Raw genomic sequence first — 17765 nt, 5'->3', positions numbered from 1 at the left:
TTTTATTAATGTACTCATTAACAGTTTGAGTTTTTCCTCTCCTTTGACCCTGTTCCACCATTACTGTCTGTTCCAACAACCTCAGCACAGTTGAAGGCGCCTCAAGCATGACATTTGCTGAAGTGTCAAGTGTGTTCAGTTTGGGCTTGAAGAGGCAGTGTGTGGGATTCGGTGGCATAGAGAAGGAAAAGCTACTTGGAATAGCGTTAAAAGTCCAAAGGTGCCTTTATCAAGCACTAATCATTGTTGTGAATGCTAAGGTTATGTCACATCCTATAAAGCATAAAAGCATTAAATATATTGTCACTACAGATACATTCAGGTGTTCGAAAGACATATGCACTATACTAATATATGTAAGTACATTCAGTCCTTCAGATGTGTCTTCAATGAATGTCATCCTGTGAGATTATTTCTCATACCTTTTGAATCATACAACTCAAGGCGCTGTGGTTCAATTTACCACTGCCAGCGATGTTCCAATCCTATGGTCAGTGGCTTGATCCCGATCTCGGAGCAGCCGTCGGACTGGTGAAGTGGTGAAAAGACACTATCAAAATGTTTACATCTCAGTTTCATTTCGAAGTGCGACAATGGCGACAGCAGCTGTGGCCTCACAGATGCATCAGCGTGTCGCTACTGATCTAGCAGTTTGCAGAAGGTCTTGTTCGGTGCCGTTTTCTCTGCTCTGTTTGCATTTCCTGTCACCATGCATAGAGAGTGATCTGTCAGACTGATATGAAGGTGGCAGAGGAAGTGAAATTAGATGTTGATTCAACAATACAGTGAGAAACCCCCACAGTGATGTGGAAAACACTCATCGAATGCACAAAATATGGCTCAATAAAAAGGCTTCGCAGGTTAGATACGTTGGTGAACTGCCCTTTAACCTTTTGCTTAATTGGTATGATATTTCAACCACTTCAGTGGGACTTCTTTTGTCGCTGTCTTTTTCGTCAGCCGTGCTCGCTTGTTAGTTCCCCTCAGAGCCGCTCCCTGTTTCCACATTCGCCCTGCTCCCGCTCTCCAATCTGCTGTGGTCGCAGAGCAGCACAGCCTGTTCACTTTGGATTCCTTTTCTCCACACTGCACTTGCTATTATTCTCGTCTCTGTGTTTAAACGCCCAGAGAAATTTCCTCTTTGGTGTTTCTGTTTTGAGGGAGGTGACAGCTTCGGTGTTGGAACTTGGCTGTGTTCAGTGCCAGGCTTCCTCATAGATACAAAAAAGAGCCCTCCAAAACTGATAATTCAACATCTGTAAAAGTCGGTTATTCTTATTAATCATAAAGGGAAGTGAAAAACCTCCTGCAGCCGGTTGTTAATGACTCTGCTGCACGACTCAGAGCAATTATTAATGCTTTGTTGAGCAACAGCGGCCTCTTCCTACATCCTGCTGTTTCAGCTTGCCCTCTGACCTCCCCAACAACAGAAAGTGCGGTTATCATCAATCTCACATAAATCCCCCCTCCAGGTCCACCTGTTTATTTGCCCCGTGTGGAGGTGAGCCTGGCCGCTGCCCTCCCTCCCCTGCTCCTCCAGTCCAGGAGAGGGGGAAGATGGAGTGTGTGCTGCAGTACATCCTTTGGGTGGAGGTGCTAGCGGAGTATCGCAGCGGGGCTATAACTCTTCAGTAGTGTGCGGGGGCCCGGCCAGGCATGTCTTAGATCACACTGCTGTCTTCCTGCGAGGCTTTAGATCCTGTGACTCAGCCTTCCTCTTCTCTGCCCGGGCCTCTGGACCCAGTTAACGCTCGTCATACACATGCACACCTACACATATACTCACACACATCCATCCATACATGCTGCTAAGCATGCATGAGCACGACAAGGAGAAGAATCAGGTTTTTGTTATGTATGGAAAGAAATCCGTGCTATTTGGCCGGAGGCCACCTGGTCCTCAGAGGGGATACAGTGGCTAGTAACCAAACAGTGACCTCACCACCATTATCTCCATTTCACTCCAGTGCTTTTGTACTTTAGGCTGAATGACCACAGAGGAGTATTGTTTCTCCAGACCCAAACAATCCAAAGCGATGTGAAATAATTGTGGGATTTTCTTTGGAGTGCTTCGTTTCATAAAACCAGGAGGAGAGTTGGCTGGAGACTCTCGGCTGTTTGTGGTCGATGTCAATTGGGTAAGCGGCATAGCTTTCATTGAGTCTCCTGACGACTGAAAAAGGTCTAGGATGACAGGTGTAGAGTCTTTCTGCTATAGGCTGCGGTCTGGATGAGGCAGTGATCCTGAGCTTGGCGGTTTGAGTTGTGATTCCATCTTGTCTGCACCAGAAATGTAAACACGCGCGTTAACACAGGCGACAAGCAGACCCATATGCAACCCTCACAATCATAATAAGCAGGGAGCCAGGAGTGAATTAATTGCATATGCGAACTTGGCACTCTTTCAAACCTCTGTGCTTCTCACTTTTCTGTATAAGTGGGCTCTGCTGGGCCCGGCTATAGTGTTGACACTTCTGTTAAATACACAGATATGAGACCAGGCGTGAAGTGGTTCAGCGCATTGAAATGCTGGTCACACAATTGAATTGTCATCACGTTGACTCCAGACCCGAGGCCCCGTTTACACGACAACGATCTCAAGTGAAAACACAAAACTTTAATTCAGTTTCTGGTGTCTGTTTACACCACTGAAATACAAGATTTTGGAAATGGCGCCGAAGGTGGAATTTTTTGAAAACGCTCGTGTTCCATCGTCGTGTAGACGGGCGAAAACTAAACTTTCTGGGAACGATTGGGCCCCATCTTTTCGATGGACAGTAACAACAGTAGCGGCCTCTAGAGTGTCATGACTCCCAGTCTACATCCTCCTGGGACTTCGTATTTTTAAAGTTGAGAGTCACTGTAATAGCAATACAACTATGTTGTCTGTCCATACGAATGTCTATGTTGTAGAGCTGATGCTTTGTTTACAAGTATGGTAATAAAAGAGTCTTAATAAGTGCTCTCTGTTCACTTGCCGTTTAAAAGTACAATCATTTTCATCACTGGGGGCCTCTCTCAATCTAAAAAAGGCAAGATTGTTGTAATGTGTTTTATAAACACACTGTATTTAAATTAAGTTAACACCGGCTGAAATTGAATAACGAAGAGCCCCTCCACCACCAGCCACCACTGCTTATATCATTGTTCTCTGCATGCATTTGTGTGTGTTTTCATTACAAAAACACACAGCAGCACCCACAAAGTAGCCCGACATAAAAACGAGCTCGTTTTCAGCATTTGGGTCATTCATGTTGCTGTGTAAACATGAAACTTTTCTGAAACACAAACAATGCGTTTTCACTTGAACCGTCGCGCTAAAAGGAGTTGCTTTCAGAGCAGCTGTGAAGATGTGCACCTTGGGTGGTGTGTGTGTGTGTGTGTGTCACACTTTTGAAAGTGTGCAGTTTGTGCTGTTGTGCTCACTGAAATCAACTGTAGCAGCAGATGTAACTCAAGCAATGCTTTATTTCACGCTTGGCCGAGTCTACGAGCTCTGCGCAGCATCATGTGTCGCTCAGGCTGAATCCTTTGTTGCGATGACACAGCCTCACACGGTTTGAAGAAATAACAGAACTTATGAATGAACCATGATTCCAGCACATGGAAGAAAACATGTTGGTTGGGCTTGTCGGGTGAGAAAGTCCCGGCTCAGACACCGTACCAGTTTCCTTTCCGCCGCATGTGGCTGCTTCAGTTGATTAACCTGACTGAAATCTTCCTTCTGCCGTGGAAAACGAAGCAGAGTCTCCTGCGAGTGTATCGTGGGGAGGGATGGGATGCGTTTGCCGGATCCTCAAAGCGTACAAAGACACCGTCGTGAATGCAAACCATATGAGGGCAGCGCTTTGTCAAGTCAGCTCCGCGCGGACCCCCTCCCCCACTCTTCCCCTCCCCACCTTTTCTGCCTCCAGCTGTAGTATGTTTTTCTTGGCCCTTGCCTGCAAACAGTTTTCTGTAATGGACTGTTGAAATGAAGCATGCATTGCAGCCATTCTCTTCATGCACTGGCTGCATGGCAGGAAGGAAGCACGTTCTTTTCTGCAGTTACTGGATCCATTGCGAGACCAATGTTCATGTCTATTTAGCATAGCAATATCACTTCACATTTAAATTAAACATATATTCCCCCCCCAAAAAAATGCTTGGCTGAGCATTGGATAGACCAGGAGTCGGCAACCCGCGGCTCCGGAGCCACATGCGGCTCTTTCGTCCCTCCACTGCGGCTCCTTGAGCCTCGGTCCCACTGCAGTTCATCCCGGAGCGGGACGTAAGGAGGCAAAGCCACCCAGAGCGCAGTCCCGCTACAAAGAGTGGGGTCAAATGTAGGCGGGTCGTGAACGACGCAGCGATGTAACGTCATTACGCAACAATAATGAAGAACGTAGAATTGTGGCTGCAGGTCATGACAGCGGCTCAACTGGTATCTGAAGCTGGGAGCTTCCTGTGCCTTTCACAGGAAAACTGCTGCGCTGCGGAGCGCCCACAATTCCAGGAGGGTTCATTGCAGACTTGTTGAGAGTGAAGGAAAATTCTAGTGAATTACACAACAACTAAAGGACATTGAAAGCCACACCGCTCACACTCATGGTTCTAAAAATCCCAGATCTCCCACATATATCTTCCATTTTAATAATGTGTAGCAATAAAGCAGCTGAGAGCTGCAATGCATATGGGAGTTTCTGTTTGTCGTGTTTTAAATGTAATTACTGGGGGTTATGTTAGGTTTGTAGTGTTGGTAACAATTGTTTTGTGTTGTGTTTTTGTTGCTTAGTTCATGTAGTTACGTTTATTAGTTGTAAGTTGTGCAACCAGCAGTGAAGAAGGTTTTATGTGTAGTGTCGTCCTGGCATGGTCTGCCTGGGGGAGTGTCAGAATAAAATGTGAGCGGTTCTTTTGGGTGTTGTGTTCAGTGGGCAACAGGACCAAATGGCTCTTTGGGCATTAAAGGTTGCCGACACCTGGGATAGACGATAGCAAAAAAAAAGCTAATCAACAACCTTTCAGGTGTTTAAACTACAACATTTCAAGTGACAAAAGTGTTTTTGCATTTTCGTTTTTGAAAAGTTTTGCGTTTACATGTAACTATTTTTGAAAACAATGTCTATTTACATGAAAACGCCAGAAACGCTGAAGATGATGTGATCAACATGCCAGGCCACTAGTGGGTGCCATTGGTTGTTTTTGTAATGTACCATTAAAGGTGGAGGACCTTTAAAGCACGTTATCCAATCCTAATCAACTCAGAGCAGAACTTTTCTGGGCTCTGTTGTAGTATTTTTATTGGTATTATGAGTTTTCTACAAATAATATATGAGAAAACAATCAATATAGAAGAGAACATGCAAACTCTGTCAGTATTTGAACTCATGACATTCTCACTGTGAGGTGAGAGCGCTAACCACTGCATTGCCATTTTGACATTGTGTTGATGTGGTTGGACTTCAAACTAAAGACCAGCAGCACTGAGCACAAGTCAACGTGGGAGATGCTCTCGGACATTATTTCCATAACATTTAAACTTTAAAAAAAAAAATGTTTTAATGGTGTACCTCAGTCAACAAGTACCAATACATTTACATCTCACCATTTAAGAAAAAGGGAATTTATTACGAAGGATCCACAACACAACATGGTTGAGCCCCCAAACTCTTATAAAAATAGAAATCTTTGGTTCAATGCATTACGTTTTTAATGATTGAGAGAACCTTGCCACATTGTGGAAACACCATGTGATGCAGTTAAAGATTAATTTCTTTCTACCGCCTCATTGAGGATTAAATCAACACAAAACAAAATTGGATTTATTTTAAATCTTTAAAGTTATATTCATGGGAAATTTGTGTGAATCGCTACAATACCACAAAGGCTGGATTGAATAATGGTAACAATTTCATGGATTTAAGTATTTAATACAATTTTCCTTAGTGTGTCCATATAACAACATCTGCACCCTCAAAGTGAACTATTTTGACATCATGCAGCCAGAGTACATGGAAACTGTTAAGGGAGCACCAAAAGCACTTAATGTTGAAGAAGACATTGGAAAAGTAGAGTATTTCCAGCATGCCCTCTATTGAAGCGAAGTGACACATTAATTATTTGGTTGCCCACATGGAGTCATAGTATAACCTCCAATGCATGTGTTCCTTGCAGCGACAGCGTGGAAAAGTTTTGCTTGGTATTCCATTAATGATATATAATGAAAACAAATACAATTCCACAGTTGACTTTAACAAAATTAACAGTTTTCCACTGTGTGTTTGATGTGACTTATGCAACGTAATAACGGAGCTTTCCTCTAAGGTTCGCGTGTGTTCATACTTTTTCCAGCCTGGAGCACTGAAGTGCGTTTTCCTCTGTTGTGGGTGTTTAAATGCACCTCGCTGTCAAACAATGGTCTCCTCGTTGTTTTGCCGTGCACAAAAAACCCCCCCAAAAAAACCAGCTTCACCATTTGTGGAACACGACTCTCGCTTTCACATTGTACGGCACATGCTGCCATTTGAATCTGATTGACATCAGAACTCATCACGTCCTTCTCCAGGGTCGGTTTCTTTGAGGGTCTAGCCAGAACAAACAAACAAGGTCATCATCTCATGTGTTTTGGGAAAATTTAAACTGGGTCTTAGTACAGTTAAGTAATTGCAAGGTTTATCAGGGAGATCGTTTATGTGCTGAATAAACACCTTGTATCACAGTGATCTTGTGACGGTCTCTATCTATCACCTCGAGCCAAACAAACAGGGCCCTTCCACCTCCTGACTCTGGTTAAATGTTTCATAACAATCTCTGTACCTTCGTGAAAAAAATTTAGGCGCTGAGTTAGGGTTAGATAATCTTTTACATCTTACACAATGTCGGCGTGTAGCGGTCGCTCAGCGCAAGAACTGACAACTGTTGTGATCCTTGGTAACAAGTTCATGTGCTTCACCCGTTGTGTCCAATTTCAACTTCAGGTCAGGTCTAAAGTTTTCTTGTCAATGGACGTTGGAAGCTCAAACGAAATGGGTGGACAAAATAATTGGTTTGAGACTGAGATTGCAAGATTTTAGCAATTTCTTTGAGGAAAATGTCCGTTCTTGGTGTATGTACGAGTCCTATGCTTCAAAAAACAGCTTTGAATGCATCTCACTGCATTCCCTGAACAAATTATACAATGTAAACTTTTCACAGTGTGTTTTTGGCTGAGGTCGATCAGTTAGTCTCACTTCAAGAAGGAACAATTGTATAATACAGTGAGTAAGCATTAGCAGCAACACATCACATGACAATGGCATGCCTGAGGTAACAAGCCCACTCATTCCTGACTTGTATTATAAAATGCACATTTGCAACAACTTCTGCTTTGAAGAGTGTCTCTTGAAAAGATTCATTGTCCGGTGGCCTAAAATAATAAAAAGTGGAGAAAATGCGGACTTGGGGCAACTTAAAAAAGAACAAAATCTTCTATAGAGCTGATATGAATGGGGAGCAAATCAATTAGGAATTTGATAAGAACATCAACCGGTAACTATTTGTATCAAGAACAAATGACAACTATTTCCACATTTCAAACTTTGAAATGGAAAATCTATTAATTTTCCTCAGTGGCTTTAAATGTTTGAGATTTGATGCACTAAACAAACTTGATGGTAACTTTATGGTCCCCAAGGGCCAATTTGGATCCGGAAGAAGCACGCACAAGAATAATTGCACAAACTAAGTTAATAATTATAGGCTTTGTAGTGAAATCATCCTGTTTTCATCACATCACAAGATTTCATTCAAAAAGCTTAATTTCATAATTGAGAATTATTATGTTATACATCGATGAACGAATCAATCATACGCTTGCATATCTTGACATAAATAATTTTCCCGGTGTCATCCCAGATAGACGATTCCCATTTGGACGTGAATTATTTGTAACATTTCAGTGACCGAGGATGAATAGTAATGTTTTTTCACGCATAAATACGCATAGTTCCTTTGAGAAAGTAGCTGAATATTAGTTTAAAATCGCAGCGGAGGAAGAAGAAAAAAAGCATGTCTGACAAAAAAAAAAGCGTCATGAAGACGAAAAAAGTTGCTCTCTCTTTCTCGTCACATTTATTTGGAAATGCGATTAATAATTCCATCCGTTAATCAAGCTACACAATATCGCACACAGGTTTATGAGGTGCTTATTATCACACGAACAACAGGTTGAATACTTGTGCAGGATATCTGCAGGACAAGTTCATTTTAATTTGTCGACCGATGCGATAAATACATTTCTAGGAATTACTTTTGATGAAAAGCTAGGTCGGAAGTCAAAATTAGCAAATAATATTGGCATGATGTGCAAAATCTCGTCAGTATTAGATCGAAATTCACTCCACTTATTATACAACTCCCTCATTCTTCCATATCTGAGTTATGGTGTGGAAATATGGGGAAATAATAATGATTGTTCAGCTACTTTATGTGTTTATGTATAAAACATATGATTTTAGTCCGCAATTTTAACCTATGTGTACAAATACATTACCGTTCATCCAAGGTCACTGAAATGTTACAAATAATTCACTTATTATAAGTCGTCGAAATGGGAATACCTCTACGAATTCTACTCCTACATGTGAAGAAGAACTATTTACTATGGCCGTGGTGTGCATTTGCCGTTGTATTTTCAGCGGCTCCGAGCACCATTGTCATGCAAAAGGACAACGCAAAACGTAAGGAAAGTTTTCTGTTTTCCCTTGATAACCTTTGTGAAAAGATTCCATCTGTTTTCATGTTTCATGTTTCACAGCATGGAGAAGCTTTCTGACTGTTTCATACAGCTGTACACACAGCCCGGCTGACGCTGTAGCGACTGTTGTGATCAACTGGAACCCTACTACTTGTTTTTGCGATGCGTCAGTCCACGTCAGGAATTCCCAACGGGAAAGCATCATTAAACCATATGATCCAGGTGGATCAAGATATTTGATGCCGTTTCACATTATTGTGCATCATTACATTAATATGTACAGCCTGCGGAGCAGTATGCAACTGTCATCCACATCTGTCTGGCCCGCTGCCAGACCAATAAAGGTGTGAGGCAGCTTGAGGTCGAGCAGCATACTTTTCCTCACTGTAATCACATGACCATCTGTCAGAGCCTGTGCACTGCTCACAATGCGGCTTCCCTCTTTTTTTTACCAGCCACCTCTGCCACACATTTCATCAAGTGCCAGCTGCTCTGTTGGGATAACTCGCAGTGTCGCCCGTGACTGAGCGCCTTCACACTTGAACTTTTTGCTATTTCACAGCAGCAGCAAAGACATTTTGCACATTCATCTCAAGTCGTATGTCACATCGATAAATTATTGTGCGTGGATGAGTTATGCCTCGCGAGGCATTTCCCTTATTCTTCATCGTCTGTTCTACAAAGCAGCTGATTATTAAAAAAGATTTCTTCAGTGGAAACTGGGACATTTTTTTTTTCTTTCTCCAGTGAGATCCATTTGAAATGGATTCCTTTACATAATTGGTTTTTGGCCCCCAATTTTACCCCCCCCCCCCCCCCCCCGACTCTCGCCTCTCACTCTCTTTTCTTATAACAGGATTTAGCATATCAATGGCGGATTAGTTCGTTTAACAAAAGCTTACTACTGCAAAGCTCCTTTCGACTCGTCTTTCCAGCCTGACTTGTGGACCTCACACACAGCTCCTTTGCGTCCGGGTCTTTGGTGTGTGTGTGTGGTCGCGGCGGTCTCTGCTGTATAGATCTGCGTTTGAAGATGACAAAGGACATGCCGAGTCACTATGGTCTCGGGAGGTGTGTGCTGTAGCGTGTGCGGCTGTGGATGGGCAGTGGATCACATGCTGAAGGTGAACGGTGTATTTTTACAAGCGGGGAGGAGAAAATGCCGGAATCTACTTCGCCCCCCACAGGTTCAGCCAATCAGTTATCACTTTATCTGACTTGATCTGAACAACAGATTGTTAAAATAGCATCCTAAACCTGCCAATCTATTGTTCTTGTACCTCTGGCTTCCTCCTGCATTTAGAGGGGCATGGAAAAAAGTACTGTCCTCTGCCCTGGTAGTCATTATGTGCTTGCCTGCAGATGCTCCTATTCCGTGCAGTGGAAACTGCCGCACGGGGTGCCAGGACGAGGTGACTGCAGCCGTGGACATCTGGGCATCAAACCCCATCTCTGTTTAAGAGCAGACGTGTCAGGCGAGTGTAGGAAAACTCATGTTGACACTGTGGCCGGCTCAGGAAGGATGCCCCCCCCCTTCTCCCCAGCCTGTGGCGGTGATGGTTTGAGTCATGTAGCATTAATTGACTGAGAGCGTGACGGGCATTAGGGCATAGCTATGTCAGATGAAGAGGCCGGGTTGGAAATGTTCCACTATACAGGCACGTGCCATGTTTGACACTCCGAATGTTTAGTTTCCACTAAACTTCGGGTTTGTTTTGCTTTGGAACAGCTTCAATAAAAAAAATATCATAAATGGGTTCCTTTGAAACAATGTTGATGACAGACCCCCTGTGGGGGTTCCAACATGAATGGGGACTCTTAATGATTAGCACATCATACCATGTTGGAATGCATATAGAACTGAAGGGGGAATTCCCGTTAATTTCCCATTAATGTGTATATTGTGTGTCTGTCGGCCATGCTCCCCGTCTGAAAAGTGCACTCATACCACAGCAGCTAACAGTTGGTGTCTTTCAGAGCTACAGCAACGTTTTCAGTCACTTTGTAATTAAAGCTCACCTGAAGGTAAACACAGATAATTAGCTGGACAGTGGCAAGTACAAGAGGAATTGTCATTTTTGGTCAAGTAGCAGCATTCTGTTAGTTTGTTCACATGCAGGGTCCACTTTCACTCGGCTCACAAAGAAACTTGGGACATTCAACAGCTAAGTGGAACAATCGGCAGATTTTGAGGGCAATAGCAGGTCACTTCTTCTGAGATTTGGTTGTATTTATGAAAATGGTGTCCAAAAGACACGGGGTAGAGGTAGAAAGACAACAGAATCACAATGCTAGTTAGCAGTGTTTCAAGCTGCTAATGTGGGCTGATGCCCCTTTAGTCAGATCCAAAACAAGCACTTAGATTGATTAATCAAAACACCAGCTTTGTTTGGAGAGCTCCAGAGAGCTTTGTGCTTGTAGCCCTGCTGCATGATGAGAATGTGGTGTTGTGGTGCAAGATGCCAAAGTAAGCTTGACCCACAGTCGCACAATATGCACATTAATAGGAAGCACATTGGAATAAACTGGAATCCTCTGTTAGGAGTGGTCTTCACCCGTGACATAAAAACCCTAACAGGGGTTCCGTTAGAAGTCAACTTGTCACGCTGGGTATCGTGGGAGGATGATCATTATGTACTCTTTTTTTTTTCGTTTTCTTTTCAGAAATGTTTTTTATTTACACAGGAATGGCAGAAATTCTGAAAACCATGTAGTTTCATGTTGGGTCGCTAGTGGGTGCTGTTTTTTGATTTTGTAATAAATACCCTTACACATGCGCACAGAGAGCAATATGCTATAAACATTCAAAATGCAGGGTACACAGACATTTGTATAGACAGACGTCGAAGTTCGATTGCTTTTCCGGGTGAATCTCAACTATGAAACTACCAAATCCCTCCTCTGAAAGCCGCCATTGTTGTTGATGTCCATATAAAAGAACCAATTTGGAGCATTTTCAAAACGTTGCATTTCAGTGGCTTTGAACACCATTGTTGAGTAAATGGTTAACAATGGCCACTCAAAACACTACAAAAGCTTTCAGTTTTCACTTGAAAATGTGTAGACGGGGATGGAGCTTTAACTGGGAATTTATTTCAACCATATAATACCATTATTGTTGGAGTCAAATACACTAAAAAGCTAAAAAGCTCAGTATCTGTTAACCGTAATTTTTAAACATATGAAATGACTTGATACTATTGAGAAAAGTGCTCAGGCTCTTATAAAGTTAATAGTTGCTCCACTCTGCGATGTGGATTTCTATGGAGTTTAAAACGCAAAAAAGTACTTCAGTATTCAAGAATAACAAGGTTGTCCTGTGCATCATCTATGTATCCCACTGGTACCCACAGGAAGTTACTAAACAAAGCTAACATTGAATTGGGGTGTTGTTCTCGTAGCATTTGTGTGCGGGGAAAAGGTTAGAACGTGGACATCATCCAACATGTGACATCCTTGAGGATCTGCCAACTGTTGCTTTGGTGCAGTGCTGGTGTCACTTTGTTTGTCCTTTCCTGCTGTTTTGTATTGGTTGGTAGTAGATGTAGCTCATGGCAGTCGTCAAATTGTGTCATAAATGACAATATGTTCCAGATTACAGGTAATACTTTTGTCTTTTAGTGGTTTGGCTGATCATGCAACTTATATTGACGATTCGTATGTCATAATATTCCAGTGCATGCCATCTGGGACCCCTAGGTGGCACTGTATGACCACAGAAAGCTGCTACAACACCACAGTAAAGTTTCTATTTCTACCATATTTTGCTGACAGAGCAAGCAATATCTCACCTCAAGGTAAATTTGAACTAAAAGATAAATAATATATAATAGATATAGCATTGATTTTATTAATGCAGATGTATCAGTGCTTTAATAGAATGGAATATAAATACTTTATTAAACGTGATTAAACAAAGTTATTATTGTAATTTTTCTCAGACTGGAGTTTAACATCTATGCGCTCGATTTACTAAGATCTTGCATAATATTTGTTCAGTTGCAAAGGATTTTGAGGGTGAGCATGGGACGGTGACACCAGAAGTGACATCATGCGCAAACAGGAGTATTCAAATGAGGGTTGTGTCTGTTTATATGGGAACAATCTGTTCAAAAGGGTATCACTTCCATGTTTGTTTGTCTGGAGGGCCTGGATGCAGCACTGTGTTTTAAAATGAAATGGGGGAGATGATTTGTCATCCAGTCAAAGTTTGAGGTACGATACAGAAAATATTCATCAAAAAGTTGTGGGGAGCCAGTTGAAGAAATGCCGTTCCACCACAATTACAGCAGCATCTCTACTAAAGACTGATTTAATTACACCTTTCAAAAACACAGAAAAGAGGGGGAATCATAAACAATGCTTTTTCACTTGTAAAATTCTTCAATTCTGTATTCATAATGGCAAATATCACATTTGTGCCCAATTTAATGTTTGATGTAGGGATGTCAAAGTCGTTTTAGTTCAGGTTGTAATTCATCTCGAGTATGCTGGACTGGTGAAATACTAGTGCCATAATAACCTTTGAATTCAAAGTTTAAAGTTTTTCTTTGTTGTTGCGCAGAGTATGCATGATAAAAAATACATTCTGGTACAAAATACTGCAAGAATCCCCCCCCTAAAAAACTTTCCCTATAACTGTTGCATCGGGCATGTTTCTACAAACTCACCCTGACAGCATGACCTTGAGACTAGTTTGATGCTCGTTCCATGGCAGCATCACCGATGCCTCAGCTCAGGTCTCAGTGTTGAGTCTGCTCCTCTTAAGAAATTTGTTTTAAAAAGTTTTACATTTTCTTTTAAATTTTCACCAATTGCTTGGTGGTTTGGCAGGCCTGTCTTGGTCCATGGGCCTTATGTTTGATACTGTTTAATAGATCAGGCCACTTGTTGTTTATTCCTCAAGCCTCATGTCGATTCTCACCATGGGCCTGTAGGCAGTTCATGGAAGTAATTGTACGCACCATGTGACTCATGGGTCTTTGAGTGTATCAAGGGAAAAACCCATTGCCCTACAAGAAGTGATGTTTTTTGTTATGGTGTTGTTCTATACTGATCCCTGAGGGGGAACTGTTCCTTTCCACTGAGGGAGATCAGAGTGCAGGTTTAAAGGGGAAGGGACACCCTGGTCCTTTGCATGTCTTTATCCAAACCCTGATTAAAGGACCACAATAAGCCCCAACAGTACAGACTTTCTTTGCTGATGGACGTTTTTACCTTTTGCCGTGTAATCCCTCTGGCTTTGTTTACACAAGTCATCTGATACACTCGTGTTTTTGCCAACAATCAATCCTGTCTTGCTGACTGTCTCTATGTTTCTTGGCACTCGTGAAACTCCAGGTGTCTTGTGTGTCCCGTGCCCAGACACCGGGCCAACTCCTGGCTGCACCCGGGCCACGGTGGCATTGTTCTGCGTTGGCCCATTGTACATGACCCTGGTTCAGGGGGAAACAGCTGGCAGAGCCTTCAATACCAGCCTGCTTGGCATCGATGCGAAGCTCATGCCTCAGTGTAACACCACAGTGCCCCAATTCCCACAATGATACAAACCACGTGGGCCAGCTTTGAACGCTGCTGATCGGCTCTTTCCTGCACTGTCAGGTGTGGAAAAGTGTTGTTCTGTTGAGCAGGGGATGAGAGGCTTTTTCCCTACTATTGAAAACATAATTCTCCTTTGAGCCTTGAAAATATGAGGGAAGTGGAGAGATGAGTGCAAAACAGACATACTGCATGTTTGACTTCAAAAGGGCTTTATTACCAGAATACGTTTCTTATTGGAATCAGAAAGATGAGTAGCAGATCCTCTACACAGCAGCAGTTTGCCATATGTATACCAGGTTCAGCTAATACTCTGTGTACATACGCTTTCATCACAGAACGGACCATGTGACAAGAACATTGCTCCCTGTGAGGTTATGCTCTGCCCTCAGTTGCAGGAAGTGACTCAGTATTGACTGGCGCTGCACTTCCTGTGCACTGATTCTCCTCTACTCCTCTCAGGATGTTTACCTCCTCCTCCTCCTTCTCGCCCCCGCCCACTGTACCCGCCCCCTTTGTGACTTAACATGGGCTCACTGAGCTCCGGTTCACGACAAACTCCTGACGGTTTCTATTCAGAGTTTAATGTATTCCTGCAGAGCCTGTGATGCCAGAAGAACATAATTTGCTCTAAAACAGGTACAACCTAGAGCACCTGGGCTTTACAACTTGATGTAAATAGCTACAGACCGCTCATTTTGATTGAAGATTGGTTTCAGTCTCCTCTTTGGCGATCTGTTTGAAAGGAATAAGCAGGGTTTGGGGCAGTAACTCCTCCCTATGAAAGCTGGGTTGAAAACCCTGCAACACCCACACCACTACAAATGATTTGTGTGTGTTTACAGAAGGTTTACTATCACATGAGTTTGATCCTTTTTTTTATTCCCTCCATTAAGTCCAGACCCACCACAGTGCAGTATCCACAAGCCAAGATATTGAGCGTTGTACATATATGGACACATGGACTCTTTTGTAATCTATCAGGGTTTACATTTCACTTACATCTTTTACTGTGGTCATATCTTTACCTCTATCTCCACTTCTCTCCAGTTCCCGGAGTGTGGCTTCTTTGGCATGTACGACAAGATCCTGCTGTTCCGCCACAACTTAAATGACGAGAACATCCTGCAGCGCCTGAACTCGGTCGAAGACATCCATGAAGGAGACCTCATCGAGGTGGTGCTCTCTGGTAAGCCACATGCAACGGAGCTCTTGGTGGATACTGGTAGTAGACTGAAAATGCATTGGACAACTTCTGCACACCAATTTTTTTTTTTGTTCTCAGAAAAAAATGGGTGCCAAAGTGAGCTTATGACTAATTAAGACCCGAGTCACAACTCTTTTTTTTTGCACTATATGCAGGTACAGTACAAAATCAGTTGAGAATATTGATACATGTTAAAAGTTGGATAAATACAGATAAATACATGCTGGTTATCCAGCATGTATTCAGAGAACCAACACTGATCACTTATCACCTAAACATGGCACCTTCCAGACAGTTTGTGTGGTTTCATCCAGCTTGGTGGGTAGTACAGTGCATCTGCTTGGCTCAGCTTTGGGTCAGTGTGCCTCCCTCTAGAAAGTCACGCTTCAAAACGCGAGAGAAATGGATGTAAAATTCCTCCGCGCACTATAAAGCAAGCGTGTTGAAGTCCGAACAATGGTGTGAAACTAATAAGAGGGAGATTCATTTGTGCCAAGTCATCGTTGATACACGATCAGGTAAACACACAGCCTGCTGTGCCTTACAGAGAGGCGCTTCAGTGGGTCAGACGTCCTCTATACTCACTGATAAAAATATTGACTGCTCGCCGGTCTGCTCCGCCCACTCCACCCTGCCTTTGCACGCTTGCTTTTATTTCTCTGTGAGCTCGCGTTTTGTTTTGCTCCTTCCTCATCACAGTTTCCATCTGATTGTCCACCATTTGTAGCAGCCGCACAGGTGTCTGGGTTTTTCTTTTGTTGTTTCCTGTGAAGAATGAATCGGCTTCCTCTGCAGCACCAGGACCCGTGCAAGGCTTAGAGTATCTGTTCTGCTCTAATCTGTTCTCCTGCTCCATCTGTCTCCACCGGGAAACACCTGATACCACCTGTGCTGCATATCTCCCCCCCCCCCCCCCCCCCCCTCTCCTATGGGCTGGGGAGTATTGTTTGCAGGGATTTAGAGAGGGGATGATTGTATAGGTCCAGGATCTGAGGATACTTCAGGCATCAGGGCTGAGGAATGTAGACTAAGGACTGGAGGACTTCCTTCTTTTTGTTTCTGATTGTCTGTGTTTGTCTTGTGCTCTCTTTTGTGTCAGTTCTCTCTGATTCCCGCTCCCCATTCGCTTTCACTCATTCTAATCCTCACCCACCCACCGCAGCAAATCCGTCCGCAGGTGTAAGCTCGTCGATTTCTAACCCGAGATACACCTGATGAAAGCCGCCGTCCACGATCTGGGATTGGCTGCAGATGCAGCGCATGTTTCTAATGTCACCTAACACTCAGGGAGCTTGGCTCTCTTCGCAAGGTCGGCTTTGCATGTCAGACACTTTATCTTGGTTTGACAGACGCGAACTGAGAGATCCACAATGAATTCAGAGAAGATACGAACGTTTGTCCAGCCCTACAATTTGTCTCCCATCATCCTTGGTGTTGTGGGATTCTGTGGCTGTGGGGGAGAGAGAGAGAGAGAGATGCTCTCAGTGTCTTCCTCTCTCCAACAGGGAGGCAGAAGTGGCTTTTTCTTGGCTGTGAGCTCAAAGAGAAGAGCCTTGTTTTTCATGCAGTAAGTGATTGTAGTAGGCCCGCCGAGTGTAAACACGCTCTGATGCAGCGGACACCATGCAGGCCATCTTGGCCCATGAGGTTTGAGGTTTGGCTTGACCGATTGTCCCTTTGTTCTCTTCTTTCGCTCCTCTTGAAATTCCCACCAGCTTTCACAGGCTCTCTATTCACCACCGCTGACTGTGCGAAATTGCTATTTTACAATACCTTGTGTTTGCCATAAGTATGGTACACTTATTTTTGTCAGACGGAAACTTTTCAGCTCACCAAACGGAAAACTCACCCGCCCCAAAGCAAACAGATAGTGCATTCATGCAAACCTCTTCGCTCGTGAGAAGCGCAGCGAAGAACAACATGTCGAGCTAAAGCAGGGTGTTGTTTGATGCTAGTTAGCACGGTGCCGAATTACATAACACCGGCGCTGCTAAGAAGCGGACAATTGTTCAGCAGACGTGTGTGAAAAAGCTGCTGAATGCCGCCTTTCATGTGTCAGTGTCAAGAGAGCTCTCCGCCTCGTGACATGTGACCTGCTCGGCTCCTTTCTTCTCTTTGAAATCAAACCGAAGCTGTGAACAGCCATCAAACTCTGCATGAAGCCAATATGTCAATATGTTGTCGCGTTGATTGCAAGGCACAATCACTTAAAGAGGACGAACAATATCAGGGCTTATTAATTGTTTAAACGTATTTCTTCCGATGAAACAAATGACTTTTTTTCCCGAGAATGCAGATTTGTTT

General features: G+C 43.3%; 1 protein-coding gene across 2 annotated transcripts in view; it reads left to right on the top strand.

The window, feature by feature from the left end:
• prkd3 (protein kinase D3) overlaps nucleotides 1-17765 on the top strand; it is a 46581-nt gene that overhangs the window by 9832 nt on the left and 18984 nt on the right. For both annotated transcript variants that reach the window (XM_080513317.1, XM_080513316.1), the window contains exon 3: nucleotides 15305-15443. In XM_080513317.1, coding sequence (XP_080369443.1) covers nucleotides 15305-15443 — 139 coding nt within the window. The remainder of the gene's footprint in view (nucleotides 1-15304; nucleotides 15444-17765) is intronic.

Source organism: Blennius ocellaris, assembly GCF_963422515.1.
Source record: "Blennius ocellaris genome assembly, chromosome: 17".
NCBI classification, from domain to species: domain Eukaryota; kingdom Metazoa; phylum Chordata; class Actinopteri; order Blenniiformes; family Blenniidae; genus Blennius; species Blennius ocellaris.
The sequence above is the reverse complement of the archived record's forward strand: the minus strand, read 5'-3'. Positions and strand labels throughout refer to the sequence as shown.